Genomic DNA, 26,589 nt, shown 5'->3' on the forward strand with positions numbered 1-26,589 from the left:
TATAGGGTATGCGAGCAAAAGGCGAAGTGAAGAAATTGGGGTATCGGGTGCTTTCGTGGGCGTGTTTGGAGGGCTGGCGGGACGACAGGTTAAAGTGCAGGAGCGACGCGCTAGTACCGTGCACGCGACGCGACGGACAGTCAATTAAGCGCGCCAAGCCACTACCCGAATTCGTACAATCTATTACTTGCCCGCTACAATGCCCCTTCAACACCCCACCATCATCATGGCGACAGTCTCTAAAGCCCCTCTGGTCTGGATAGACTGTGAGGTAGGCTTGATCGAGATTTGTTGCAGTATTTCGTTGACCCTGTTAGATGACCGGCCTGAACACTGACAATGACACCATCATGTCTCTCGCCGCATTCGTCACTGATGCAGACCTCAACATCCTTGACGAAACTGGCTATGAAGCCGTAATACATCACGACAAGGAGCAGCTCGATATTATGGGCGAATGGTGTACTAGCCATCACGGTCAGTCGGGTCTGACTCAAGCCTGCATCGATTCCACCACCACTGCCGAAGAAGCAGCAGAAGGGCTACTTGCCTACATCAAGAAATTCGTACCTGAACGCCGCACTGCTTTGCTTTCTGGGAGCTCTGTACACGCCGACAAGTCTTTCCTCGTCAAGCAGCCCTACAAGGTTGTCACCGACTACCTTCATTACCGGATCATGGACGTCAGCAGCATCAAGGAGGCTGCTCGTAGATGGGCACCCAAAGCTACTTTGAAGAAGATACCACGAAAGAAGATGTTGCATGAAGCACGTGCAGACATTCTGGAGAGCATTGAGGAGGCGAGGTACTATCGTGAAGCGTTCTTTCTGCCACCAGTGAGCACAAAAGAATCGCCACAAGAATGAAAGGGGTTCTAGTAATAGCTTCATAAGACATATTATTAAAAACACTTCGTTGTAATAAACACTCCGTCATGGGTTTAAACGACTCGTAACCGTAGATATTTGGCTTCATTACTGCACATCACCTTGAGAACCTTGAGTTGATGTGCCCGTCTTCTCGCTTCAGCCAAAACAGGATCAGCTTCCGTGGTCAAGGACCAGATGTAAAGGTTGCGATTTTTCATCGCAGGGTATCATGTATTTACTGTTGTTCTATCGACACACCCTCAGTGCCATCATGTGCCTGCCAAAAGCACCCTGGATGTCTGCCTCTCCACGATGATCAGCTCACTTCTTCCCAATGCTGAACCCCCTCGTCATATAATCCGCACTATTTCCTGCCGATGCCTTGTGCTCCTTCTTGTTGAACAGACTGTTCACGTTGTCATTCTGAGCCATCTTCCTCCTTTTGTTGCGCTCTTCCTGCTCTTCAAGGACTTTTCGCGTCAATGAGGCTGTGGCAGAGTTCTTGATGCCGTCATTCGCCGTTGTTGTAGATTTTGCTGCAGCCTCCTTCTTTGCCTTTTTATCTTCGTCTGATAATGTTGGTTTCGCAGTGCCGTTCTCGGCGGCAGATGCATCGCCGTGTTTCCGCTTCTTCTTGCTGCCGGGTGCTTTCTTGAGCGCATGTGTCAGGCTTTTTTCCTTCAAGGTCTTCATACGCAGGTTCAATCGTGCGATATCGGTCGCCGCGGTAGGTAGGATAGGTATGATGTCGTTCTCTGCGTACGGTTCGTTACACTGGAAGTAGGTCAGTCATCGCGCCTCAGGTTCAAAAGTCCAATTGGTACGTACTGCCAAACACGCCCTCTCAGCAACTTCCTTGACGACACTTCCCGCAAATGCATGTCCGCAAGGAACAACATAGACGGCTTTGCTCCCCGGTCCTAGCCTCTCGCCTGTGATCGGGCACTTCCACTTCTCTCCCAAAGTCTTCTGCACCTCACCACCATCTTTCTCCTCGATTTCAAACTTCACCTCCACGACATCTTTCAGCCCCTTAACTCTATCCCCGAACGTGCCCAGTTCTGAATCTTTCACACCCCCAACCTTCTTCATCTCCGCCTTCTCTGCATCCTCGTCGTCCTTCAGAAGAAACTCAATAATGGAGTCCTTGTTGTACAAAACGCCAGCTGCATCTGAAACCACAGGACGAGCGAGAGGTTTGCGCGTAAGAGGATCGGTGGACCAGGCGTATTCTTGTTGTTCGGTTTGCGCCTCCTTGATTTGAGCGGTTGTGAGCGCTTTGGCGGCTTCTTTAACGAGTTCGCTGCGCTTGGGAATCGAGCCACCGTCGTTACCCATTTTGTAGGGCTTGGCTTCAAAAGTAGGTGATCGGGTGTGGACTGGTGTGCGAGCGATGGTGGTGAGAAGCCGAGGGCGTGCGGCGAAGCGCGGAGGTTCGAGTAGTTTTGGGACGTGCACGTGCCAGCTTAATCATACCTAGGTATTGTGGGAGAGATCAATGTTAGAAGAAAGCAACTCCCTAGTACAAAAGAATGGTCCTGAAGCGATGAGAAAGCCGCAGTGTCTTAGGAGCTATGTATTTCAACTAGAGGATACAATGATACTGTACAAGAAAAGTGTAGAATGCTCTTGCTAAGAGGAAACGCCTCGTTATTGTCGTAGCCTACATATCCCGTAGCTCTCCCGTTTCATCAACCTTAAATGACCGGGGTCTCCTCTTTCGCTCGAATGGCTTTGCTGGCATGGCTGGCCGCGAAGGTCTCTCTAGTGGCCTTGTCCATTCCTTCTTCCACGACGGTCGTTCATCGCCTTGCTCGCTTTGCCCGTCTTCATTTTGCAGATATCCGTGTGGATCGGCCTCTTCAGGTGGCTCTCCACGCACTGCATTCGCCTGCCCACCCTTGAACATAACCCTCTGGATGAACGCGGAGAGCCTGGCTCTCTCTTTTTCAAACGGACTCTTTGACTCCTCGGCAATAAGTTTCGAAAACAGTAGCTTATCGTATACGCCCTGTATTTTCTTCAGCGCATCAATGGCGTCTTGTCTCGCTTCGCCCTTCAAGTATTGCGGGCCGCGACGCCCATAGTTCGTCTGTCCAGCACCAATGGTCAGTTGAAGACGGATGTTCTTCACGAGGGGGTCAAGTAGAGTGAGTGCATCGATAAAATCCGCGCCTGTAGCCAATGGAAATGAGACTGCAAGTCCAGCATACATGGTGACGGTCTTGGGATCTGCGTCTTCCAAGATCTTGGACATCATCTGCAAGATCTGACCTCCATTTTTGAGCGAGTTGTGGTTGTTCTTGTCGCGAACGCATGTACTCATTGCGATTCTGAATGTACCAGGCGGGGGCGTGATACCCTTGTCCATCATGTCTTGTTGCAAGAGCAGCACTGCAGCACTAGAGGCACGATTCTGACGGAGATTGCGCAGACGCATGTTGAGGTTGTTCACATCAGCAGTGATCTTGTACGTTGTTGGGTCGGTCAAGAGGTCCCAGTATTCCTGCGCGGCCTTGTTCGCCACAATCTTTTGGCATGCTTCTTGGACCAAGGAAAGCGTGTTGTTGCCCGGTCGAACGTAGATGAGAGGATTTGATACTGCACTGCCGACGCCTTGAGGCGTCAGAGCAAGGAACTCGTCACCACGCGTTGGGGCGTTATCTGGAGAGAGATGGTCGTCATCGATACGGTATTGTTTCGGTACGTTTGGTGCTCGCACGCGTGGAAGGCCAGCACTTTGTCGCTCGACTGAGCCTAATCGAGGAACAAGTCGAGGTATGTCCATTGTCTGCTCCACTAAGGAGAGCACGTCGTCCCAGTCTCGCGGTCGACTGCCGATCAATAGCAATCTTCCCATCGCACAGACGAGCTCTTCATCAATAGCCAGATCTGCACGTCGCCATCTCCCAACGATATCTTCCCACATGCGCCGCCCCTCCATGATGCCGCGCTCTTTCCTTGCCGCCGTCTCCTCCTCGCTCTCTCCTTTGGGCGCATCTATCAGCAGATTTTGCCGTATAGCGTTGAGTATGGTGATGTATGTGATGGCATTGGCTGCTGCTGGCCCGTTCTCTGGTATCTTCCCAGCCACACCCCACAAGGCATCCATATCTCCTGCTCTTGCACACACTCTCAGCGCAGCATTCGTGTGCATGATCGATGGCTCGACTCGGGAATTCGGTGCGGAGAGCGAGTGGTAGATGGAGAGGGCTTTGCTAAGAACGCCGGATGTATGCGCATTCCACGAGAGGCCTCTGAGAAGAATCGTGTACGTGTAGGAGTCTGGGAATTGCGCGCGCTTCTTCATCTGTGGCAAGTCAGCATTACCCCTCATGTCTTCGCGCAGGCTATGCGTACATCGTTGTAGACCTTGATCGCATCATTGACCCTCTCTTTGGCCAGGTAGTGGTCAATGATGTGGTTCCAGCTGACAATGCACTGCATGGAGTGGCTCGCCATGCGCACCAACTGCAGCATCTCTTCCACTCTGTCTTTCTTCAATTCGTTCCTCACAAACGTCGCCAGCTCCAGCGGATCCTGCAAGTGACGCAGCTCTCTTTTCCTCCTGTTCCAGTCGCTATCAGACATGGACGGGTCTCGCCGGCCGAGCCTCGCTAGATTGGGTGTCTCGTCGTCTGGCTGGCGTGCCGACGACTGTCGCAGCGCTGTAGTTTCCCTCCTCTTCCGGTTCGCCGCGAAGGCCGACTTCTTGAAGTGGTCCTCTCCATCCCGGTTGAATCCCCCTGTTTCGCGCGAAACGGTCAACCCCTCACTCTCCGCGTTGGTGGCACCGTGGGAGGATAGCAGCCGTTGCTGGTTCGGGTGGAGGAGTAAATTTCCGCTACGACGGAGGCGGTGCGCATTGGTGGCCGGGACATCGAGCGCCTGTATGCATCGCCAAAGACAGGCACGGCAGTTCAGCATCAGGTCGAGAGAGCGGTTCGTTATGGACAAATGGCGTGGCATGTTCTAGTCTGGAAAAGTTGCCCACTCGGTAGCGCCCCATCTCCGGGCCGAACACGCCAGCACGTGATGACCCGAGACCGGATCGCCCGTACCGAAGAGGAGCCTCATCTGTGTACTCGCGTGCTACTCAAGACGGCGTTAGCACATTAGCAGGTCTGGTATGCCGCTATGAACCGCGCCGCCTCCAGCACGTCCACTCCGCACGCGAAGAAGCAACCCAGCCTAGGTCAGACTTCCCGCGCCCCTCTAGCAGCAAACCATGCCTACCGCCAACAAGGCTGAACCTACACTACGCGCCTCCGAGCCTCTGGAGCCGAATCAACGCTATATCGCGGGAGCCAGAGCCAGCCAGGCGCACCACCATCATAGGGCTTACTTTGATCCTTCCCTTCTAACCCCAGCGACCTAGCAAGCAAGCAAACTAACACTGTCGCATAATGTCTGGCGTACGGCAGGGTCTGGTGCTAGCGCAATACCGCCCATTGAGTACACATGCGTCTCGGCCGATGTTTTCGCTTTGTTTACTAACACTGCTGAAATCTGGCAACATCAGACGTTCGTCGATATCATACACAAGTAATGCTCGTCCAGCATCATCATCGGTGAGATGAACATGCACACCGAGCACCAGAGAATTTGCCCTTTCACAGCAGAGCCCGACGTGGCGGGATCAGGGTTCAAAAGGGCCATCATGTAGGTAAGCCTGGTAGTCGGCTGTTTAGGTGCTACAGGGCCCGTACGTCTGGCATCTGTTGCAGGGAGGATTGCGTGATTAGTTTCGTGTGAGGCGACGCTGGCATTGTATGGACGGGAATCTGCGCCGCTGTTGCTTGTGTCCTGTACGAGGCGAGACTGCTGTGCCTGTGCTGCGTGTGAGGTGGTTGCTGTTGTTGTGGGTGCTTGGAAGCGGTGCACAAGACAGATCCGTCTGCGGCCACCGTTTATGACCTGAACGGTCTATCGTGTGTATCTGCAACCTCACGATTGGTAGACCGGCATGCTCATTTGCCTTGACGCGTTGTCTGACGAACAAAGATCCAACGGTGGCACAGCGCCAGTAGATGCACGCCCACATCCAGGACCCTCGTCCCCTCGTGGCATCGGGACCGAATCCTTCAGCCCAGGCTACTGCTGTGTAACATGTGCTACCCAGCCCTTGACACGTCCATGCCTTAACCAGCGACAGTAGCACAGCGAGCGCATGCACACCATCCTGCTAGTTTCCGCCGTCAGTCATGGACTGGCGGCGCCGTTAATGTCTGCCACGCCAGCCAGCGCCTGCCACTCCCCTGGCTAGCTTGCAAGCCCGCTACCCCAGTGCCCTTTGCAACGGCGCGCCCAGAAAGCAACCCAAGGGCCAGCGCTCGGAGCATCAGCGTAGTTTGATCGGACAACGGTCTGATGTGCCACTAGACGGCGATCGTGCAGATGCGCCTTTGCAAGATGCTAGCGTGTCGATGGTAATTCCTAGTCGGCTTCGCGTTCAATGTACGCATCTCGATGTGCATCGTCTGCGGAAGTCGCTGCGATAATCATCGACGTCGCCTATGCCCAGCTTCTTTGTTGAGTCGCTCATCCTGGCAATTTGCTGCAGAATTTTCTTTCCTTTGGCGCGGCGGTTTGCCGGTGAGGGACCCAGACAGAGGCGTCATCACTCATGCGCATTCGGATGACATTGCCCAACACGATCACCATCGGAATCTTTGACCCAGCGTGCCGCGGCAGGAAACAGTCCATGCGCCACCGTTCTCCAAGATAGAGCTTGCTTTTTTCATGAGTGGAGAAGAGTGTGTGGGAAACTTCGCCAGCCATTCATCGAATGCATCTCTCCTGCCCCCAGCGGACCGTTCGTCAGGGCGCGAACGCTCGCATGACCAAGCAAAAGTGATCCGAGGATTGCTTCGTGCAATCGTAATCGATGACACGGAGTAACAGGCCATACGCCCCTCCCCTCTTATTCTCGGTAATATTGAACAGCGAATATGCACTCTCGCCGTCCTATCAGCGCTCACGGCGGCTGTCTCTCGTTACACAAAATCACCCACAGGCACACTTACTGCACGCGAGACGACCACACGCATACACTTCCCATCGACACACCGAGCTTCCGCTTGTGTCGCTATTCTCGCATGCAAATGTCGAGTGTCATATCGGCATGCAATTAATATATTTTGACTATACAACCATCATGCAGCCATAATTCCTTGTGCCATTCCCACCCACATTCCGCTCCTTCCCTATTCGATACGAAGAGTGTGCCTCAGAACTCAGTCGAACCCAGGCGGTACTTTCCATTGACCCTGAATACGAGCCTGCCCTCCTCATTGTGGTATGTGTGCTATGCGTCATCACCGGCGTAATACAACCTGCCTCCAACTATGTTGCGACATGGCCATGTGCAATCGATTGGCTGCTCGCGTTCAGATTATTCTACATGACACCCCTGCCCCGGGCGAATCAGCACGCAGGTCGGAGCCAGCAGAATAAGTCGTGTACTCGAGTGAGGTGACACTTGAGAAATTCGCGGTCAGTTTTTGAGCATTTGTGGTCTGATGCCTCGATGCGATCTGAATCCGAGACGGAGGGATGCTCGGGCAGTTCAGTGGTCTTGCAGTGTGTGTGCGTACGTGGCGGCAGGCATGCGAGTGATAGAGTGAGGAGCTGATCACCGCTGCGAGGGCATGGACATGCATGTGGTGCTAGAGCCTTGGAGTGTAGAGAAGCGAGGCACGTCCTGTAAGTCCCATCTATCTATGCGGAGCCTTGAAACACGCACAGACGCTGAGATGTCTTGAATACGTCCAAAACAATCTGGTCTGGCCATGGAGCGCCTTCGCATCAATCATGAACTAAACGAGACATGCAGACAGTCGGGCAAGTACGGCGACAGTGCAGTACAAGGCACGACGTGATATAGACGTACACGGCAATGTCTTGGTTGGGGAACGGTACGCTTCAGTCACAGCGTCATCTTTCCGCACCCTTTGATTAGCTTCAAGCGGAACCGTCTGATCATGCGACTATACATCGTGTGAAGTACACGATACCGGAGTTGGAGGCAAAAGCCGACGGGTAGTATCATGGTGACCCAGAGTCAACTTCACATTGGTTTGTTCCACGTTGCCTGTGCGAGGACACGAAAGCGGAAACAGAGGCTCCAATGATGCCCAGCGATGTTCCCAAGAAGATCACACGATAAGCGAAACATGAGAGCAAATGAGCGATCAGATGAAGAGTAATAGGTAGATTGTTTCTTGTTTCAAACGCCTTTTTGCATGCAATGGTTCTAGCCCCCAATATGAACAGGTCTGTCTTCGGGATTTTGGAAAGCCTCTTGAAGTGATGGAAGATGAGAGGAAAACCGATAACGCAACCTGCATAACGTATGTTCGAACAGCTATCCTCGCCCTCACTTTCATGGTATCTTTCGAGACATTGTAGCAACTCCCCGACATCGATCGTTAGACCATTTTCAGACCGAGCATCGGTGCTGAAGTAACCTCCGTTGTGAACACAACCAATTAGAAACATACAGCCGCCACCAAATGGAAATGCAAGCACCGCCCCATAGGAAAGATGCTGAAACTGTTGCATAGGCTCGCAACATATAAGCAAAGAACCACCGTAAGGAGAGTCGTCAAGACTCGCTTGCTCTATGCGACGGAGCAAGCGAGTGCGCTTTTGGTATACCTGAATCTTGACCATCTTAATCGTCTTTAAACAGGTCATCGAAGGGGTCGGCTTCTGGACTGGCAGGACGTTCCTAGTGGTTCTGCTGGTACATTTGCGGGTTTTGTCCGTAGGGCGACTGGGGGTAACTGCTGTTGTTACTATTTGGACTGTTGTACGCATTGCTGTTGGGGGTGGCATACTGAGCCATGCCCTCGGGGAGACCTGGACTCTGCGTGCCGTACTGAGGAGCAGTGCTGTTGCCAGAGGCTGCAGGTTGGTACCCGATGGGAGGAAGTTGGGGATGTTGAGGAGGTTGACCAGGGACGCCGACCGCCTGTCGCATCTGTCCATAGACAGGCGCTTCAGGAGCGCCTCCTTCGTGAGCGCGCTGCTGCACGTCGGCGCGGTGTCGCTCTTCGTCGGCTTTGCGTGCAGCCTCTTCCTCCTTCTTCTTTGCTTTCCATTCTTTTCGGATTTCTTTGAACTCTGTAAGGTGAAGTTAGCATCGTATATCAGGAGTGTTAAGACGCCAAGAGAATTAGGCATGGGTCGACAGCTATTAGCTTCCGTCATGAGAAGCTACCCAGTGCAGCGGGGACACGACCATTATGGCGCTGCGCCAGCACGATCCCAAGGGCCAACCTAGCGCACTAGTTTTGCAAGGGCCACAACTACAACAGCAATTGATGTACCATGAAATGGAAAGAACATACCTTCAGGAGTGCGCTTTGCGCCGTGCGATTGCATTGTGACGTGCGCATTCAAATGATTCAGAGTACCATATGCTTTCTCGCAACCATTCCAACCGCATTTGTACATGCGTTCAATTTCTTCATAGCGCCGACGTGGTCGTTTATGTTGTTGTGCGCCAGGAATGGGTACAAATGAGTATACTGTGGATAGCGGATGTCCGCCCTAATTGTGATGGTCAGTTTAAGGGTTCGACCACGTTGTGACAAACGAGTAGCGCGACAACACGCGCATGCGACGCGTGCCGGCTAGCTGGTTGAAATGCGAAGCTAGATTTACTTACAGTGGGTGGTCGCTGAACTGGAGAGACCATTGCAGGCGCAGGTGGCCCAGAAGTCGCAGGATGCCCGTAGTGCATACCTGGCTGAGGGTAGTGGCCTGCCCATTCAGGTCGCGAAGGGTACCCCATGGGAGTTTGGGGCTGCCCTGGGTAATGCTGCATGTCGTGGTGAGGTGTGTAAGGCGAGTACTGCTGCTGGTGGCTTGCATATGTTGGGCTCGTCTGCGCGGCGATTGATGGATCTATAGGAACATCCGAGTCAGACTTGAGTTGTTGTGGTGATTGATGGCCATTTGCTTGACCATCTGGGAGAGGCATTGACGGACTCTGTTGTTGCGCCATACCACCGGGTGCTTGCCCTTGAGCGCCGGGTTGATACGAACGTTGAATGTAATCCGGAAACGACCCTGATCGAGCCGACGAAGGATTCAGACTGTAGTCTGAATTGGGGGTGAGGTTGGAGGAGCGAGGATCTGGTCCCGGGGGAGGGTATTGCGCAGCAGATGCTTGATCTGCAGAGGTTCCCTCAGAAGCTGATTCAGGAAAGGTTGGGTAGGGCGAGCTCAAACCTGACTGCGGGTAGTCTGCTTGCCGTGCGTCCATAGACTGTGTAGATTGGCGAGGTGTCGAAGGTAGCTAGGCTCTAAGCTGAGGTTGGATGGTTGGATGCGTGCGCCCACGAGGAGGGATGGCTGCAGAGATATGTCCGTCGCAAACCGTCTTCGGATGATTTGCCGCGGTCTGTGGAAGACAGGCAGCTAGGGCGTATAAAGACGTAGCCTCAGTCGAGCCAAGAGAAGCACAGCCAGAAAACCGGAGAAGCAATGTGGTCAGGCCGTGGGTAGCGTGGAAGTTAAACGCGGATGATTTGCAGACGGTGTGGTTTCCACGACGCCCAGATGGAGGACAAGCAGTTCGGCAAATATGCACCGTCGAAAAGATAACGCACGGAAGGCGCAAGCTCGAGGACACCGGGGCAGGGGAGCAGGTTAGCGGGCAGAGATCTCTCGAATCGCGGAGCAGTTGGCGCGGTGCAGAGTGAAGTGCAACGCAAAGGTTACACAATCGGTGCTAGTGGTTGACGAGCTTGCGCTGCGGGTCTGCTGGGGCGAGAGTGAATTTGGAACACAGCTAGTGACAGCGCGACCTAAAGGCCTTTTAGACTGGGTGGCGCGCGACGTGGATTGGCCACCAATGGATCGGCCTGGAGGGACTGACGGCTTACCCAGCAGGCCTTAGCACACCAGATGAGGTAACGGACGGCCGTAGCGGCGAATACAGGGGGGCCAGTCTAGTCGGTAAAGCCGAGCCGTGACAATGGGAATGGTTACTGTTCTGGGTTGAGTGGCTAGGACAAGGTTGGGATGGCGCTCGCAGCAGAGTGTGGGACGCTGGGCGCTCGAGGGTGGGCAGGAGGGGCGTGCGGGTCCGTGCAGAAGTGGCGCTAGTGACGAAGAAACCGGGTTGGGGTGAGCTTGTTCGCCGAGGGTGAAAGGGTGCGTAGGCGGCCACAGAAAGGGCTGCGGTGGATGCGCGTCGCTGACTGGCTCCGCAGCCACTGATGGGGCAAGAAACACAGTCGGCCCGTTGGGAAATCGATGACTGAAGGTTTCGCTCAGACTCTGGTTCTCGCAGCACTCTCGATTCCCAGAAAGCTCAACTAGGCCGAGCGAGCCGAGCGATCACCTCCTGGCCGGACAGCGGGCTTCCGTGCAAGTCTACAGTCGAGGCAGCGCAGTCCCGGCACGAGAGCAGAGGATGTTGTCGGAAGCGCGCGCACCTGCTCCACGGAAGTGGACCGTCAAGGGTGGGCGATCTGGTGCCGTCTCTTACGGGCCCAAGTGACTCGCGGCGTGGCAGGACAGGCAGGACAGCTGGTGCGTATGGGCAGCGCTGTGGGGTGCCTTAGTGACGAACGCGCCGGGAGAGCGGCGATCGTCTTGCTGGTGGCAGTTGCACGTGTAGCAGCGCTGAGGCGTGCGACTTGGTGTGCCTGGGGTCGCGAGCTATCGCCGGTGACGGCAGCGTTAGAGCCAGGTACCGGTCGCGCTGGTGATGATGGATGAGCTGGGTGAGATTCGCGATGTAGGCTAGAGTGAGGGCTAACGCAGAAGCTGGTTAGACACCAGAGTGGCAGCCACTAGTGAGAAAAATAGTCCGACAGCAGGGGCACGGGCCCTTCTCCGCTGACTAACCTGACGTACTGACCGCCCTTTGCACCCGTTTGCGCGCTGCACGCCTCAGCAGCCCCGGCAGCCAGCCTCGGCTTCTGCCCATGTCGTCGCCGCCGCGCGCGTCCTCGTGGTGCTGTCGCGAGACGTGCAAAGAAGAGGCGGCCATGTCTTGAGGCTGAAAGCTAGCCCGCCGCGCTAATGGCGGCATGGTACAGTCGCGCAAGGCCTAGTACCCAAACCACGTTAGGGGAGCCTCGAGCTATACACGACACTTCACATAACACCTGCGCAGCTGCTCTCTCCAGCATCGCCGCCGCCGCCCAAAAGTTCTGCCCACGACACCCTCACCACACGGCCGGGCAATTGCGGGCCTCGGCAAGAGCGGCCTGCAAAACGTCTGTCTGCATGCGAATATTGGACACGGCACAGACCTCGAGGAGCGGCAATAATGCCCAATGCGTCAACGAGAGCGAACCCCCAACCGACGTCTCCAGTGCGGTGTGTGAGGGTGAAAAGCAACTTGCCTCGATTACCCGCCGCCGACTCTTCGGTCCGTGGCCGTCATCGCTGTCTCTCGTATGGCCTGCTGCGAAAATGAGAGCTCTGCCATGCCTCTCGCAATCTTGACGAGCATCGCATCGCGGGTCCAGCAATACACGCAGCCAATCCCTGGCTTCCGTCCATCCCGCCTTTTCGCTGACGGCGAGCTGACTTGTCCGTCACGGATAGTCGTCATCAACTGACACGATTGCCCACACCAGCGGTATCAGCCCGAGAGTTTATCCTCGCGCCGCGGCTGCCATGATAGGCACGACGCTGCAGCTGTTTGAAATGCCCCCCCCTCTGCTCTCGCTCTTATTTCCGCTTTCGCAGCATCAAATCTCAGCACATCAGTGCATCTGGGAGCGTGACTTTTTCCATGATGATGTTTGACCCTTGCACGTCCGTCAGCAGACCCAAGATTGCTGCGTCTACCCACGTTATCGGGCGTATATTCCGACCTTACTATTTTCTTGCGTCTGCTTGGCCTCGAGCGCACGAAAACGTCGGCTAGCACTGTATCTCGCTGCTGTCAGCTTGCGAAAAGTGGGCCCTGGCTCTTCGTGTATCTTTGCTTCTGCACGCTGCAGTGTGCGAGTCTCGGCAGCCGTGCAGCACTGTCGACTGCCGCCGTCCTCGTCATGTCCATCACATCGCATTGCATCAGCGACGTGGCCTACCGCATCTCCACTACTCATCAAAAACAGTCGTGCGCCCCGTGAACAACAATGAACATCTCCAAGACATGTCCTATTCAATCTTGAACGCTGTATGCCTGATTCGGTTGTCCGCATCCGATGAGCCCTGGCCCCAGCCACTTCTCGCATGCCCACGGCCCTCCCTGCAATCGCCCGCTCCGTGTGCTCGTCATCGATGTTTTCAACATGATTGTTGTGGAAATGGCGGTTACAATGCGGATTGTTCTGTGCCCCCAATAGAATATGCGCTGCTCGTCCACATTTGACGTGATTGGACATACACAACCAAGAGTGATCGGACCCAGGATCATACGAGCAGAAGCCGCTAACTATCGCACACACGCCGTCGAACGGGAGCGGGAGGTAATCTCGATCACAGCGCGAACACCACGCCGCGAGTAGACTATGTCGACTTCAGACTCTTGGTGCTTCTACCTCCATACACAATGTTCTAGCGTGATAACTGCAGCATTAAGGCGTTTCTCGAGTCCATCCCAGCACCACCGTCAAAGTGCCCCAGCCGATGCCCTTGAAACAGAACCGGGATTCGCCGTGTCAAAAGATGACGGTGAGGACACTACATGCCGCGCAGTACTCAGCCGCTTGCAAGTGTGATAGAGGACGTATTCTTAGCGACGGCTAATGTCTGGCACTCCTCGTATCCAGGAACGCTCTCATCTGCTGGTGGAAGTTGGGCGAGCGGGTGACACTACAAGGGCGCCCCTGCCCACAACACGAAGTGGGTCTGTGGCTGTTCCACGTCTTCGGTTGAATAGATCCGCCGCACTGCTCTCACGTGGCTGGAACAGTACGGAGATGTTCAAGCCAGGTGAGCGATATTTTTTCAGTCATGGCGGAGGAGGTTGGCGAAAGCACAGAGTCTACCCAAACCACAGGTCACAGTATGCGGGCGGGTACCATACTGGCCGACTTCAAGGCCGGCCAGGAATCTTGGTAACTGTCAAACCAATGTCACTGCTGCATCTTGATGCACACACATACACACATACACACATACACACACGCATCAACTGCCCGTGTCCGAAAATCTTCGCATCTCTCGTTAACTGACACGCGGCATTGCGCGCAGCCCAGCGGGATACCTTCCGTCCATAAATTGAGGTAGCGGAGGCGACTTCCACATGCCACCTGCAGCGCTGTAGTCATGGGCCTGGATGCATGATACCCTTGTTACAGAAACCTTGGACTTCTGCAATTCTGCACAGTCTCTCCCCACTGCAACCCACCAGCAGTCTAGGGGTCGGCTTCCATGAGCTTGCACTAGCCTGATCATCAGGTGATTTCAGTCTGCCAGGTGCTAAGGTACTATGGCGAAGTAGACGTGCGTGGCCATGGTGGTGGTGGTGAAATGCACACATGCACGTCAATAGCTAGGCGTGTGTATGATGCTGTGTGCGACGTCGGTGCGAACTCCGGATCACGCTGCTCCCGGGGTCGCACAACGCCCTGTAGCTCCTTCCTTCTTCAGTAACCCGCGCTTTTGCAACTTCCTCTCATCACAACTGTAAACATGTCCCCTAATCTCCCCGATTCGCCTTGGCCTGCTCTGGACCACGTCCACTGTTCTTCGCGATGCTCCTCGTCTGCAACATCGAAACCTTGGTCATGACATAGTTCTGCATTTCCCAACCCACTTTTGTTTGGAAGGCCCATACTAAACCATTGGCCGTATTACCCGACACACCATCTACGGCATTGACAGCGGCCATGCGCATGCCAGCACTCCGGTTTCTGCGGAATCATGGCCCACCCCGTTTGGTAATGTAGGTGCACCCAAATCACGATCTTCCTTGACAAATAATGCTTCTTCAACAACCCTACTTAGTTGCCCGCGGGAGCTGCACCCAGAGCCACCGAAGAATGGCCGACGTTGGAGCCCGCAGATCGTCTCTGCCTCCTTGTCTCGATGCGACATGGCGTGAGCTTGGCCTGCACGCTGTGCCTCATCCCAGTCGTCACCTGCATTTGCTCCAGGTCTCTCTTGCTCGTCTGTTCTTTCCCTACCTCCTCCGCCCATGACTACGATGCGTTAGCGGATCTGAGCGCTGCTTCGAACGGACATGTTCACTGTTCGACTGTTCCGACTTTCTCCACATTCCGCTCTCTGCAAATCTTCCCGACCCCGAGTCAAGAAAGGCATCCGACACACTTTGTGGGAGCACTGTATCCGATGGCCAGGCCACAGGGTCGGTCCTTTCCAACCCATGAAAACGCAGTCATGAGATGCATGTCTGTCGGCATCTACCCGCTACAAGTTGGCGCGAAGGTTTCTGACGACTGTCCCCAGCCCCCCGTACTTGGAACATGTCGAGTCCCCGTCGAAAATCGATAAAGCTTGTTGTGTGTTAGTTTACAAATGTGCACGATGAAACGGAGTCTAAAGCTGGGCCGCCAATTCGCCGGGCAATAGCGCGATCTAGTTCCAAGATGCAATTTTCTGGTTCAGCACAAGGCTCATGCGTTCCAGTACGTAGTTAGTGGCCGGCGACCTGTCACCCACTGCCCGAACTACAGTTCGTGCAAATGCCTTTTGCATGAAAGAACACGAAAGCGAGCTGCGTCATGGGCCTTTGGCTTTGTTGAGCCACATCTTCCCTGCTGTTGGTGTTGCCATCGTAGCAGCAGCCGTCTCTTGCGGCGCTTGAGTCTTGGTCTCGGTGGCAGGGATGCCCAACCTTTACTCCCTATGGCCTTGCTGATCTTCATGGGCCTCGATTGTGCGGAGTTCAAACGAAAAGATCAGCCATAAGACACATTCCAGATCTGGTGAACCTCGGGACAGTCCTACCTTGCGGTAATTATTGCAGGGCACATCCACAGCAATCTCGAACAATCCAACGAAACCCTCAATGGACATCGCCGTGCTCGCCTCGTGACGGTCATCTGCAGTCGGGCTACCTTCCGTGGGTAGCTGTTTCCGCGGAAAACCTGGAAGTCTTGTCACCAATACGACGACGATGATGATGTCCATACCCGGCTGCACCGGGAGACACCTGCTGGGCGAAGGCGTGTTAGTCAGATTGCTTTCTTGGCGTTGTAACATCTGGTGCGTGACGCCCCAGTGTCAGACAGCGAGTAATTTACTGCACTCTGACGTTGCAATCGATCCCGCTACTGCACGACACCGAACTTAGACCGCGACTCACAGTCAGATGTGGGGTATGGGCAACCGCTTCTCAAGATTTGCTTTCGCTTCCATGGATCATATCGATCACCTAGAAAGACGTCTACACTTGTAGTCCGTCCGTCGCGTTCCTCCCGCATGAGCGGATCATCCGCTCCTTGAAAATGATCGCGTCTTGCGCCATCGCAGCGATCACTGTCCGGTCAGCGGCTGCTCCCTGCCATCATCTTCATGCGCAATCTGCCTCGTCGCGATCTTGGCTTCTACTCTGTCTCGGCTCTATTCTTTACGACATCTCTCACTTGGGGTATCATCAGGTACGGTGCTATGGACCAGTCCATAGAGGTCGAAACCACTCAAGTGTCCTGATTATTCTTTCCTCACCTAGCCCAAGGTACAAGTTGGAATAGATGTATCGGCATATCATGTATCGACACGGTTGCCTAGATAGTGCGGATCCAGTCTTTAGGTAGTCGTCATTCGGGACGCCCCGGGAAGGCGTCTATCCTACAGCGAGGAAGCACCGAGCGTTCCGTCTTTCTTTCATCCACCTGAGCGTTTCCATATTAGCTCTATATTATCTCTCGATAGTACTACCGTGGTCTCTCTTACCAAGCGACTAGTTCGGTCGATATGATTGTTGGGCAGCTCGAACCGACAGTTATGTTATGTACGTACACGCGTACTCATCATTATCTGTCCCACCGTGTTCACTCTTCCCAGAAACTTTCGTCATGTATACGTTTCAAATCTCACAACTATACTTACTATACGATCGATTGTTTTTACTGGAAAATGCGTGCGGCTCGGATCAAAGATCGCATGCGTCGCTTGAAGGCCCAGGAATGTCTATCATCAACGCCTTCCTATGGGCAATTCAGGGGGTTAAGTCTGCCCACGGGCATCCAAAATGTAGTACTTCCAGGGATTTGGTGTAATCGTCAGCGTGAGTGAGTGAGCGGTTCTGCCTTAGACCCTGCATACATATGAGTTTATGATGCAGACAGTGGCACCTCCCAGCCTCCTCAAGCTTCGTTGTCTATCGTGGCTATTCTTTCCATTCGCAATATTCATTCCGGTCTTCACGAGCGCTCAAGCAAGAGATGTTGTTCTAGCCTTCACCCTCTGGCCACAAGGTGGTGTGTTGGGTGAACGATGTTCTGGTACGTCAGTCGTGTTTTCTCGCTACCACTTTATTGTGTCTTGCTCATCAAACGACCAGAAGTCCTTACTTCTACATCCTGAAGCACGACACATGAGTCCAGAAACTTCTTTGTAGCTCCACAATAAAGTGATGCGTACCAGACACCGACGACTAATGAGTAGAGGTATCAGGCAGTCGCAGTGGGGCTAAGGCCACGTTGAGGCTGTGCATCGCTGTTCACGACCCCGTATCCGAAGGCAACCCCGAGCCGAAGATAATGACCAGTGTCCCAAGGGAACAGTGAGGAGTGCGCATGTATTTCACCATGAACCTCATTCCCGCAGCAGCTGCCGCGTCATGAACCGTGGACGCAATTCCAAATCTTTTCGAGCGCAGTCGAAGGGTTCACGGTGATGGCTTAAAGAGGGCAACGGGTCTGCTCGTGTTCCGGATAGACACTGCTTATCGGCATAAAAAGCCGGTGAGAATACAGTCCTCAGGCGGAAGATCGCACTGTGAGAAAGGACATATATAACATGAATAACGCCTTAGTAATACTGCGACCAAACATTGTTTTGATAGAATCTGGAGTAGTTGACGATGCGAACATTTGGTTTCATATCATGTCAAGGTAACAGACATATATCGCCTCTCTAGATGAAGTTTTCATGTTCTTTTTTCATGAAGGATGATACAGAATCAGATGCCGCTGCATACATACCCGTCTTCTTGGATGCTCTAAAGCATATGTATGCCTGTAAGGCACAAGCTTCTGTATATGAGCACAACAGCAATATGTATGAGTTCTTGTTTACAATGATAGACCGACGATGTCTCCAGTGTATGCCTGATACAATGTTCCGTCTCAATCTTTATTAGATTATACGACAAAGTCATAAAAACAATCAAGACATTGTGCTCAACCGTATTGTTATAACAGCTACCTGAATCCATATACTTTGATAGCACCACATCAATATGTACCCCTACGATACCAGCCTGCAATGACATCGAATGGCAAAAACGAACACACAGGATGGCGCGAAGGCAGACACCCCCGAGTCGCGCTATCCACCCTTCTGTGTAGCTAACATATCTAGTCGGAATACATAGTCGTTCTCTATGTGCATGTTGCGCTCTTGACAATCGTGCTCTATCTATTTCCCTTTATTCTGATAACATGTAGTCCTTGTCTTCCTCTAGAAGAACTTCAATTCGCTGTTGCAATAGAATTATACCTTATCTCCTCTCTTACGAGATCGACATGAGACTGCTGATGGATCGGCCTGTACTCACCTCTTCGCAGAGGTTCCACCAGACATTAGATGTGACCGACAGATCCTGCGTCCAGATCACATGCGGCCACTTTGACAAACAGGATGTTGCAGCCGCCATTATGCTGATGAAAACAAACAGCCTTAATTAGGCGGCGGACTTGTTTAAAGGGTGTAGGTAATGTTCAGCGTTTGCGCGTCGATAGCGAGAGGTATAAGCGACGTGTCGAGTCGTCTGGCTATAACAGCTCATCAGTCAACTACAGGATTACATTATGGATCCAGCACAAGGCAAGGCAAGACAGTCAGATGAAGCGGATATCATAGTAAAAAACGCAGTACGTGTATTCTATATCGCTATTACAGTTACAGAAACTTTTTCTGGACATAAACGCCACCAGCGCCATCATGCAAGGGATTGCTGAGTAGGCGCAACCTCAATAGAGGAAAACAAAACAATGCCAGTCTAATGTAGAAGAACCATGCTACCATACTGAAATCGTGTCCATGCATGAAGATCAAAGCTCTGTCCATGGGGTATCAGGGTACGACAGAACCTGAGCAGGTACAGCGGCTTTCCGTCGCACGAGAAATGGGATGAAAGATGAAGCAAGTCCGAAACGATTGCCTCCAACGCCGATAGCAGGTTGGAGAAAGGGTGCTCATCGTTCTGACAATGTGAATAAGCAAGTGCGATGGATAAAGTGATCACCAGCGGCTGTTGCGGATGGGATCGCTGTTACCTCCGGTCCAGCCTGAGATGGGCGTTAGATCTCGCTCGGTGTCGAAGGGACTTCTACCACCTACCACCACGGCCTCCGCCACGGCCTCCACCACGGCCGCGGCCACCTCCCCAGCGACCACCACCACCACCGCCGCCACCGTAGCGGGCCATCTCGTGCAGACGAGGATCAATCTGCTGCTTGGACTCTGTGAGAATCTGGACGAGATCACGAGCTTGCTTGGAGTCTGATGAATCAGTTAGTGAATGGTGTGCAGAGTAGGGTCGAAGATACATACTGTCTGTGGTGAAGAGGGTGATGGCAGTACCGTTAGCGCCAGCACGACCAGTACGACCAATGCGGTGGACATAGTCCTCCGAGTTGTTCGGGTAGTCATAGTTGAACACGTGAGTAATGTTGCGGACATCTTGAAGAGCAAAGGTTAGTGACTGATGAAAGGAACGAGCAAACGACGATCATGATTGGATCGCGTGAAGCTGCAGTATGTTGCATGCAACCGTCTCTGTGCGCTACAACGAATGTCACGGCATCAAGTCCAGTGGGAAGGCTGTGGATGTCTCCTGGTCCAGAAACCCTTGGAAGAGAGTGCGACTTGTGTAAGTCAGATATCTCAAGCAGCTTGCTTCAGTAATACCTTGGTAATACCAGAAACAGAAGATAGCGAAGACTGAAAGCTTCGCCAGCGTAACCAAGGATCCCTGGGGATCAGATTCGAGAGAGGCAAGCCCTGGACGATGTCATGGGAGCGAGTGTAACGAGCGCACAAGACGACCTAAGCAGAGCACAATGGCAGTTCACGCATAATAATAGTTGGGGAGGTGAGGAGGGGGGAGTGTTGGGGGTTTGCAATCATACCGATACCACGGGAAGCCACGTCGGTGGCAACCATGATGGGGCTCTTGCCCGTCTTGAATTCGTTCAAGACCCAATCACGCTCGTTCTGCTGCTTGTCGCCGTGAATAGCTGGAGATGAGTTAGCGGTGATCAGTTCATGACATGCGGTTTAACTTACAAAGCGCCGGCCAGCCGTCCTGACGAAGGAATCGGGTGATCTCGTCAGCAACGCGCTTGGTACCTGTGAAGATGAGGATCTTGTTGTCCTTGTCGCTCATGATGGTCTCGAGGTGCTTGGCCATGCGGTCACGCTTCTCGAACTCTGTGCAGACCTCGACGATCTGTTGAATGCGGTGGTTGGCAGAGAGATCCATGGAACCAATGTTGACCTGGATCCAGTCCTTCTGGTAGTCGGCAGCAAGCTGGCGAACTTCCTTGGGCCATGTAGCGGACCACATGCAGGTTTGACGGTCAGGGCGAATCTGTCCGATGATCTTGCGGATTTGAGGCTCGAAACCCATGTCAAGCATGCGGTCGGCCTCGTCGAGAACCAGGTAGGTAACACGGCGAAGGTTGGTCTTTCCAGCCTCCAACATGTCGATGAGACGTCCAGGGGTGGCAATGCACACCTCAACACCGCGCGCAAGGTCACGGATCTGGGGACCCTTTGGAACACCTCCGTAGACGCAGGTGTTTCGGATGCGCGAGGACTTTCCGAACTTGCTGATCTCTTGCTGAATCTGGACAGCAAGCTCACGAGTGGGCGCGAGAATGAGGACGATGGGGCCATCGCCGGGGGCGAGGAGAGGCTGAGCGTTGATGTGAACGATGGCAGGAAGACAGTAGGTCAACGTCTTTCCGGAACCGGTCTCGGCAACACCAACAACGTCGCGACCAGAGAGAGCCATGGGCCAACCCTGAGCCTGGATAGCGGTGGGCTTGGCGAAACCCTGGGCCTTGACCTCGTTCATCACGTATGATGGGAAGCCAGCCTCGTCGAAGGTTGTGACGGGCTTGGGAATGTTCTCGCCCTTGACGGTCATCTGGTGCTCCTTGCGGTATTCGGCAACCTCGGCTGCTGAGCGAGCAGTAACAGCGGGATCCTCCTTGTAGAAGGACTTCTCGAACTTGGGCATCGTGTCGAGATCTGGAAAGCGTTAGTGTTGCGCGGAGCCTATACGAGACAATGGAACATACCCCATGATTGCTGCTTCAGGCCCTGGCCGAGTTGCGACATGCGGTCGCCGCCGTCGCGACCACCGCCAAAGCCGCCGCCGCCACCGCCATAACCACCACCTCCTCCACCGTAGCCACCACCGCCGCCGGAGTAGCCACCACCACCGCCGCCGTAGCCGCCGCCACTAGATAGATGTTAGTAGATGTCGCTGAGATGAGATGAGTGACAGAAGGGGGCTTCTACGTTGTCGCATCGAGTAAGCGACCGCCCGCTTCGACTGTGAGACAGCCTGACAGGACGATCGAACTCAGAGTGCGCGCAGAATGGAGAGAAAGAATGGTAGCAGATGGAGGGCTGTCCAAGAACCACGACTGTGATGCCGTTCCCGTGTGAAGGGGGTGTATCGTCCTACCCGTACGATGCATAATGGCTTGTCGAGTTGTTGTAAGACCCATATCCAGCGTTGCTGTTTTCGTACCCGTTCGAGTAGCCACGGTCACCACCGCGACCGCCGCCGCCGTATCCACCGCCGCCGCCGCCGTAACCGCCGCCGTAGGAAGACATGATGTGAGAGTGTGTTGTAGAGACTGGCGTCAAGGGGGAACCGATCGAGTAAGGGAGCGTGGGTCGAAGTCTGGAGACTACGAGAAGATATTAGTTGCAGTAGAGCGACTGTAAAAGTGTCGCGTGTTGTGCGATAAAAGAAGCACAAATTGTAGAGTTGCGAGTTGGGGTGAGAGGAAGTCAGAGGGCAGAGCGCGACAGGAAAAGTTGCCTTGCCTCTGTTGCGCTTGCACATTTTTTGAGACGCTAGCGCCGCTAGCACCAGGGTCTCGCCCAGTTGGGTAAGGGCGGAGCTTGCCGTTATCAGCCCGGGGAAGCCACCACGAAAACCGAAGACTATGTCGCCACTGTGGGCCTTGCATCTGGGTGATTGCGAAGCATTTTCCATTGCGACCCGCATATTGCACGCCTAGTGCCTACTTCTCGAAGCAATGCGACAATGTGAAAGTATACCGATGACGAGACAACCCGATGCTTTCCCATCAGATAGGATACAGTCCTGTGCCCTGGTTCTCACCTTGGCCCATCACCAGCTCTGAGGCCCATGTCCCAGAACCCCTTCTCCATCTATACAGCATTAGCATGTTACCGACTGTCATATTCAGCCTAGCACTCACATTTGTAGCGTGTATGAAGATTTTGGCCAGCTCTTCCACCCGGCTCGGACTCAGTCCCTCGGCATGCTTCTCTACCAGCTCACTGCCCCTCATCATCGCTTCCCTGTACTCTTCTGCCACATACTGCTCAATCCACTTCCAGTACTTGCTTCCCACCCTCACGGTGCTGGGATCTTCGTAGAGACGTTTGGCAATAATGCCGTAACCGATGAGACAAGGCAAAAGCGCAATCTGCAGAGCAAGATAGTCTTGCGACAGGCCGATGTCGAGCACATAACGGGTGTATGCCGTGGTGGCCTGGTCCTCTTCTTCTTCGATGATGTCGGCCTCCGATAGTCCGTACTCTTTACAGAAGTCGATGTGCAGCTTGATCTCTTCCTGGAGGGTGACGACTTGTTGCACGGAGTACCCAATGTCTCTCAGATTGCTAGATTTGTATGCAGACAGCGCGTTCGCTCTTGCAAATTGGACCTTCCTACTAGTCAGTTACTCTCTTCTACACGGGAAATGAATATGTTTCAACATATACTTACTAAGAAGAGGTAGTCCTGCACAAGGTAGTACATGAACTTCTCCACTGGCAATGTCCCAGCGCCCATACTCTGCACGAACTCGTGTTGGGTATATTCCTTCCACGGCTTCTGCACGTCTTCTCGGTCGAGCAGATAGCTAATAAAGTTGCCTGGCGTGAAAGGCAGCATGTACATCGAGTGGAAATGGTTGATGGGGCCGCTTCCCCCTCCCATATCGACAGCTGTCTTGATGCCTGCTTCAACGTACAGATTGGCCTTCTTGACCGCCTTGGCCATCGACATTCCCTCCGCCAGATTACACGCAATAGCGGATGCTAATGAACACCCTGTCCCATGCGTGTTCCTCGACTGCAGATACGGGCTCTCTAGCATTGTGACTCCAGTCTCACCCACGAGGATGTTCAAGACGACTTCCCTCTCGCTGTCGTGCGTGCTGACTACCCGGCCGTGGGTCAATGGTAAATGGCCCCCCTTCAGTAACACCCATTTGGGTCCTAGTGACCGGACATGCTGCGCCATCGAGACGATGTCATCAACATTCTTCGGATCAGGAATATCGTACCCGGCCGTTTGGAGAAGCAAGCGAGCCTCAGGAAGGTTTGGTGTGAGAAGCGTCGTGTGAGGCAGAAGGTGTTGAATCAGGGTTTCGATGGCTGATTCGGGAAGGAGCTGTGAGCCAGATGTTGACACCATTACCTGTTCAAGTAGTCAGCACAGCACGGAGCTCGTTTTGGTTCATATAAAGGGATCTAGAATGAAATCTGAGACGTACAGGATCAACGATACTGGTGTTGATCTCATGTCTCTTCAAAGCATCCGCAGCGACCATAATGGTCTCAGCAGATGCAAGCATGCCTGTATCTTATCAGCACATTCACCAAAGAATGGTGTCTCTCTGAATGTCATCATACCTGTCTTGACCACATCCACGCCCACATCTTCACAGACAGCATCGATCTGCTTCCGCACAAAGTCCGGCGGGGTATGGTGGATGTCCTGGACGCCTAGTGTGTTCTGGGCTGTCAAAGCAGTCGTAGCCGTCATAGCATAACAGCCATGCGCTGCAATGACCTTCTGATCTGCTTCTAGTCCGCTGTTGGCGTGGCAGCATGGTTAGTGGTGTGTGGCTGATGAAGGGCGGATGCATGCACGCGTACGTACGCCCCACCCGAACTGTCCGAGCCAGCGATTACTAGAATGCGTCTGGGTGCCATTGTCGGTCGAGAAGAGTATGCAGGCGTTGCTTCACTATCGTCTGGATATAACATGGTAAGATCCCCTACATCGTTTTCTCTAGACAACCCTGGAGCCCCACCATCCGCAAATACGCGTACGCGAGATCCACGTCATCGACTCGCACCTTTGATGCTGTCGCAGGCCGTGGAAGCTGCGCAGCCGACGCTGTGGAAGGTTGCACAAATTCGTACACCTGTGCGCGTGCTGCCTTTGACATCCTGGATGATATCCAGTGTTCTATCAATTATACCTAGGTCAGCTTTGAAGGAATCCATTTCCTAATATTGACAATTCGGTAGATCAGCGTAAGCAGAAGAAGCCTTGCCAGGCATCTTCAGTAACGTAAAAGTCTGAGCACATTGAGTCGCTTCTGTAAACAAGCAAGCATCTCATGGACCGGCCACGCCGACCCGCAGGTATCAAGCCACCATCGCCATCACGAACCCCAAGAGTACCATGTGCCTCATCGCGCAACAGAGGAAACCATTTCGATGCATCTTTCTTCTTTGCCTCTTCTAAAGCGTACTACACATCTGTGTATGATGCAGTTGGATAGCTGTAGTTCATGCACGTGTTCTTCAGGATGTTCAGCGTCCCGTTCAATCGACCAGTCTAGTGAACTAGTACATTATACTTGCGACTTCTCTCATTTGTGACATTATGTGCGAAACAGCAATAATGCTGTGATGTGTGCGCGAAGGTTAACAAACATTTCCTCCCTCGGAGTACCACACTTCCGGCAGTTTAATCTTAACGGCTCCATTGCAACCTTGCCACAAGTCTCAGAGTTGATAGCCTCCATGATCTTGCGGAAAGACAGGAGATACACTAGTTGAGACGGTGCATAAGATCTGATAAGCCGCTGGCATCGGAGATGCGAATGTATACCCATTGCGACAGCTGGAACTTGCTTTGGGCCTTGAACAGCCACTTCGTGCAATATGCGGTCGTCAGTGTCAGGCGACTACCACAGTCCTTTGATCTGCGATACACGTTGCGTAGGCTCAAACACTTCATTGCTGTCCGCCTTGTTCGTCTTCGACACACCACCACTGTCCGTGAATGTTGGAAAAGCTGCAGCATCGTTGTTGGCATTCGCGTCCCATCCCAGAGTCTCTTCCTTATCATAGTCTACCGGCGCCCAGGCTGCGTCCTCATCCTCCGGTACGAAGAGGCTTTCCGAATCGTCACGGACAGGTTGTGCTTGCAGTGCCGAGACTTGACGAGATCCTGGATTCCGCACTCGGCCAGAGGCATCGCGTCGCGATGCTGGTTGCACAGGCGGTGGCATATTAGATCGGAAGCTGCGACTATGTCCACGCTCCGCAGCTGTGGTTGAGGTCGTGCGAGAGGTTTGTCTGCTGCTCATTGCGTGCGTCGCAGGTGTTGGCGCAGATGGAGCGGCGGTGTGGTTGCCAGAAGTCATTAGCGTAAACTCGCAGAGCAGCCCATCGCTTCCATAGCTGAACTGGAGTGGTCGCGCTGGCTGGGAGTAAAAGGCCTTTAAGCTTGTCTTCATTGTGTCTGCATGGACGACTATTGCCTTGAAATCCTTGACGTTGATGATGATGTGCATACCCGCCTGCACAGTAAATTCCTCGAAGTCGGAAGTATTGACTGCGACGGCTGTGACAAGTGGATGCTTCAGGATTTCCTTCCCGTTCGAGATCTTTTCTGTGTAGCTCTTAAATACGCAGCGTCCGTCTTCACTCGCAAAGATATCGAGCATTTCGGTCTTGGTACCAAAATATTCAGCGTACTCCTTCATAGCCCCGGAGTGCATGCTCCACCTGTTTTTCGCCGCGTTGCGATCGAACAGTGCATGCATGACGTCCACGGCTTCATATGTGAGCTTGTAGGTCTTGATGACGCCCTGGTTGCAGATCATCTTGACGATGAATCGACATTGCGCCTCAGTTTCTCGCTCTTGCACGCTGACTTCACAGCGATCGATCGCACCATCACGCCCTAGCGGGTCGTACAAGCGACTTTTGAAGACCGACAAGAGCGCTTTGGTGTACATACTGCACGTGAAGCGGCCGTCAGGACCGCCATAAGTCGGCACACATTCATAGCTGGCGAAAAATTGTCGACCGTCTAATGTTATGGCGGCGTATGCGGATTTGGAAGAGTTGAGAGCGGTAAACGTGAACTGACGCAGGAGGTATGAGATGCCGGACTGACTAGAAGGAAGAGCGGCAAACCTACCTTTTCGCGACGCGCTTCAATGGCTACAGTCTCGCTGAACTTGCCGAGGCAAACAAGTAGATCGTGAACCTTAGACGCTGCCTCGGGCGTCAGGGTGAAGTTGAGGACAACCATTTTGTCTTCGCGCGACTGCTCGCATTGTCGCAGGATGTTTGTGTGGAA

The 26,589-nt window shown here is 53.5% G+C and overlaps 6 protein-coding genes across 6 annotated transcripts; 1 reads left to right on the forward strand and 5 right to left on the reverse strand.

Moving 5' to 3' along the window:
* Positions 1 to 226: 226 nt before the first annotated feature.
* Positions 227 to 866, forward strand: J4E78_002225 (uncharacterized protein; the record flags this gene model as incomplete). The annotated part of the gene is made up of 2 exons (XM_049362873.1): positions 227 to 271; positions 318 to 866. The coding sequence occupies 2 exons, from the start codon at positions 227 to 229 to the stop codon at positions 864 to 866; spliced, it is 594 nt and encodes a 197-aa protein (XP_049225465.1).
* Positions 867 to 1,190: 324 nt separating this feature from the next.
* Positions 1,191 to 2,207, reverse strand: J4E78_002226 (uncharacterized protein; the record flags this gene model as incomplete). Its single annotated transcript, XM_049362874.1, has 2 exons — positions 1,191 to 1,643; positions 1,698 to 2,207. The coding sequence occupies 2 exons, from the start codon at positions 2,205 to 2,207 to the stop codon at positions 1,191 to 1,193; spliced, it is 963 nt and encodes a 320-aa protein (XP_049225466.1).
* Positions 2,208 to 2,532: 325 nt separating this feature from the next.
* Positions 2,533 to 4,838, reverse strand: J4E78_002227 (uncharacterized protein; the record flags this gene model as incomplete). The annotated part of the gene is made up of 2 exons (XM_049362875.1): positions 2,533 to 4,179; positions 4,230 to 4,838. 2 exons carry the CDS (start codon positions 4,836 to 4,838, stop codon positions 2,533 to 2,535), a joined length of 2,256 nt encoding a protein of 751 aa, XP_049225467.1.
* Positions 4,839 to 8,601: 3,763 nt separating this feature from the next.
* Positions 8,602 to 10,143, reverse strand: J4E78_002228 (uncharacterized protein; the record flags this gene model as incomplete). The annotated part of the gene is made up of 3 exons (XM_049362876.1): positions 8,602 to 8,996; positions 9,224 to 9,425; positions 9,544 to 10,143. 3 exons carry the CDS (start codon positions 10,141 to 10,143, stop codon positions 8,602 to 8,604), a joined length of 1,197 nt encoding a protein of 398 aa, XP_049225468.1.
* A 9,080-nt stretch (positions 10,144 to 19,223) lies between these two features.
* Positions 19,224 to 24,197, reverse strand: J4E78_002229 (uncharacterized protein; the record flags this gene model as incomplete). Its single annotated transcript, XM_049362877.1, has 13 exons — positions 19,224 to 19,270; positions 19,323 to 19,484; positions 19,536 to 19,664; positions 20,114 to 20,221; positions 20,271 to 21,239; positions 21,290 to 21,453; positions 21,748 to 21,903; positions 22,351 to 22,400; positions 22,451 to 22,921; positions 22,984 to 23,679; positions 23,756 to 23,838; positions 23,895 to 24,076; positions 24,145 to 24,197. The coding sequence occupies 13 exons, from the start codon at positions 24,195 to 24,197 to the stop codon at positions 19,224 to 19,226; spliced, it is 3,270 nt and encodes a 1,089-aa protein (XP_049225469.1).
* A 986-nt stretch (positions 24,198 to 25,183) lies between these two features.
* On the reverse strand, positions 25,184 to 26,541 carry J4E78_002230 (uncharacterized protein; the record flags this gene model as incomplete). Its single annotated transcript, XM_049362878.1, has 2 exons — positions 25,184 to 26,371; positions 26,428 to 26,541. 2 exons carry the CDS (start codon positions 26,539 to 26,541, stop codon positions 25,184 to 25,186), a joined length of 1,302 nt encoding a protein of 433 aa, XP_049225470.1.
* Between the last annotated feature and the right edge of the window lie 48 nt (positions 26,542 to 26,589).

This window comes from Alternaria triticimaculans (assembly GCF_023758025.1).
Source record: "Alternaria triticimaculans strain BMP 0046 chromosome Unknown scaffold_2, whole genome shotgun sequence".
NCBI classification, from domain to species: domain Eukaryota; kingdom Fungi; phylum Ascomycota; class Dothideomycetes; order Pleosporales; family Pleosporaceae; genus Alternaria; species Alternaria triticimaculans.